The 1923-nt window shown below is 55.0% G+C and overlaps 1 protein-coding gene across 1 annotated transcript in view; it reads left to right on the top strand.

Moving 5' to 3' along the window:
* The window catches only part of foxc1a (forkhead box C1a), a 2465-nt gene extending 1729 nt beyond the window's left edge, over window positions 1-736 (top strand). Inside the window, exon 1 of the mRNA XM_056293449.1 lies at window positions 1-736. This exon is cut by the window's left edge and continues 1729 nt beyond it. Coding sequence (XP_056149424.1) covers window positions 1-65 — 65 coding nt within the window. The 3' untranslated portion in view covers window positions 66-736.
* The last annotated feature ends 1187 nt before the right edge of the window (window positions 737-1923 follow it).

The following is a 1923-nucleotide window of genomic DNA, read 5'->3' as shown; positions in this document are numbered from 1 at the left end:
TCCCGCCGAGCCAGCCCATCTACCGCACGTCGGGGGCTTTCGTGTACGACTGCAGCAAGTTCTGACCCAGCGGGGCCCGGCTAAGGAGACACGCGGGCGCGGCGTCCCCGCGCGCGCGCGCGCCCCCAACCCAACCCCAACCCCAACCCACCCAACCCTCCCTCTCTCTCTATGCGTCGGTCCGGGCGCGGGGTTGTTCCGCCTCGGCCGCCCCCGCGGGACCCGCACGGACCCGGCGGTCCGACGCGGTTGGCTCGGACAGACCACGCGGAAAGAAAGACTTTGCTCTCGGTGGACGATAAACGAAAGAAAGAAAGAAAGAAAGAAAAAAAAAGAAAAAAGCGAAAAAAAAAAGTGTTACTCGGAATGACACGTAAGTCTCCGCCGCTCTTTTACATGACACCCCGTAGGGAGGAAGAAGCGTCGCTTTTCCGTGGGCATAATATGACGTGTAAATTGCATATAGTAATTTATTTCTAAATTGTATCTGGATATTATGGACCAAACACCCGAAGAAAGTGTTTCTTTTTTTGTTTTTTTTTGTTTTTTGTTTGTTGTTGTTGTTGTTGTTGTTGTTGTTGTTGAATTGACTTTGCTTTAACTGTCCCATAATGTTCCGCCATAAAGAGGAAGACAGGAACGAGTATACCGTCGTTACTATTTCACAGATTCTTCACTTGTTGACACGTAGTATGCTGAAGGATTTGCTTTGTTTCTTTAAATAAATGCTCATTTAATGTGAGGTTAAAGTCACGCCTGGTTTTTTTTTTAATTTTCTTTACATGATTTTAGCGCGTGTCCCCCGGTGGTGGAGGAGGTGGAGGTGGTGGTGGTGGAGGCTGGTGACGCCTGATAGGTTGGTGTTGGAGGTCAACGGGGCCTCGTAGTGAAACCAAGTCCGGCTCCGGGGACGGGCCCTGTGCGGGCTTTGGAGAGGGGTTTAACTGGGTTTTCCCCCCCACGCCATTACATTAGGGAGGGGGGGGTGAGGAGGGGAGGGAGGGGGGGTTACCTTTTTTTTTTTTTTTTTTTTAGTGGCGTTTGAAAGGTAAAAGTCACGGCTTTGCGTTGAGAATGCGCAGCGGCGTGCGTAAGGAAAGGTTCTCACGGTTCCCGGACCGGTTCTCGGACCGGTTCCCGGAGCCGGTTCCCGGAGCCGGTTCCTCCCCGTCCAGGGAGCGATAAACGAGTCTCGGAGACGCCGTAGTGGATCGGTTCTATACGCACATTTAGGCGAATTTGTGAAACCCTCCTCCCTATCTTGCCGGTCGGGGGCCCCGGCCGGCGAGGTTGGCGTGTGCGTGTGCGTGTGCGTGTGCGTGTGCGCGTCAGGGCGCAGGCTCCAGAGGCGGCTGTGCGTGTGTTTCGGGGGTGCTGCAGGTTTCTGTGTGGAGGGAATATTTGACTTTGAGGTGTTAGACGTCCGCCGCTGTCAGACGCAGGAGACGAATCTGACATCGTGTTGACCTCGGGGGGGGGGGGGGGCCTCCTCCCCCCTCCTCCCCCCCTTGTTTTTTTTGGTTTTGGGGGTTTTGACTGAAAACAGGGCCTCGCTTGTGAAACGGGGCCCCTCCGTTGTTTTGGATGAGCACGTGTGTTTACGGTGCGCATCCCCCAGCGCCGAGTTAATACGATACCAGGCGTGCCGAGGATAGTCCGCGTTACACGTCTCATCTCTCTGCAGTCACACACACACGCACGCACACGCGCGCACACGCACACACGCACACACACTCCCCGCGAATACGCTCAAACGTCACTGGCGGGCCCTTCCTGGACGCCTGGCTGAGGCCGCATCTCAGTGCTGAACATAAAACCCCCAGAAAACGACGAAGAAGAAACACAAACAGCCAACTACACATAAGTCACACAACGAAGCGCGTGAGAAACGATGTTACCCTGACGACGCTCGGCAGGGTGTCC

Source organism: Lampris incognitus, chromosome 14 (assembly GCF_029633865.1).
Source record: "Lampris incognitus isolate fLamInc1 chromosome 14, fLamInc1.hap2, whole genome shotgun sequence".
NCBI lineage: Eukaryota > Metazoa > Chordata > Actinopteri > Lampriformes > Lampridae > Lampris > Lampris incognitus.
Note: the sequence above shows the minus strand (reverse complement) of the source record. Positions and strands in the feature narration are given on the sequence as shown.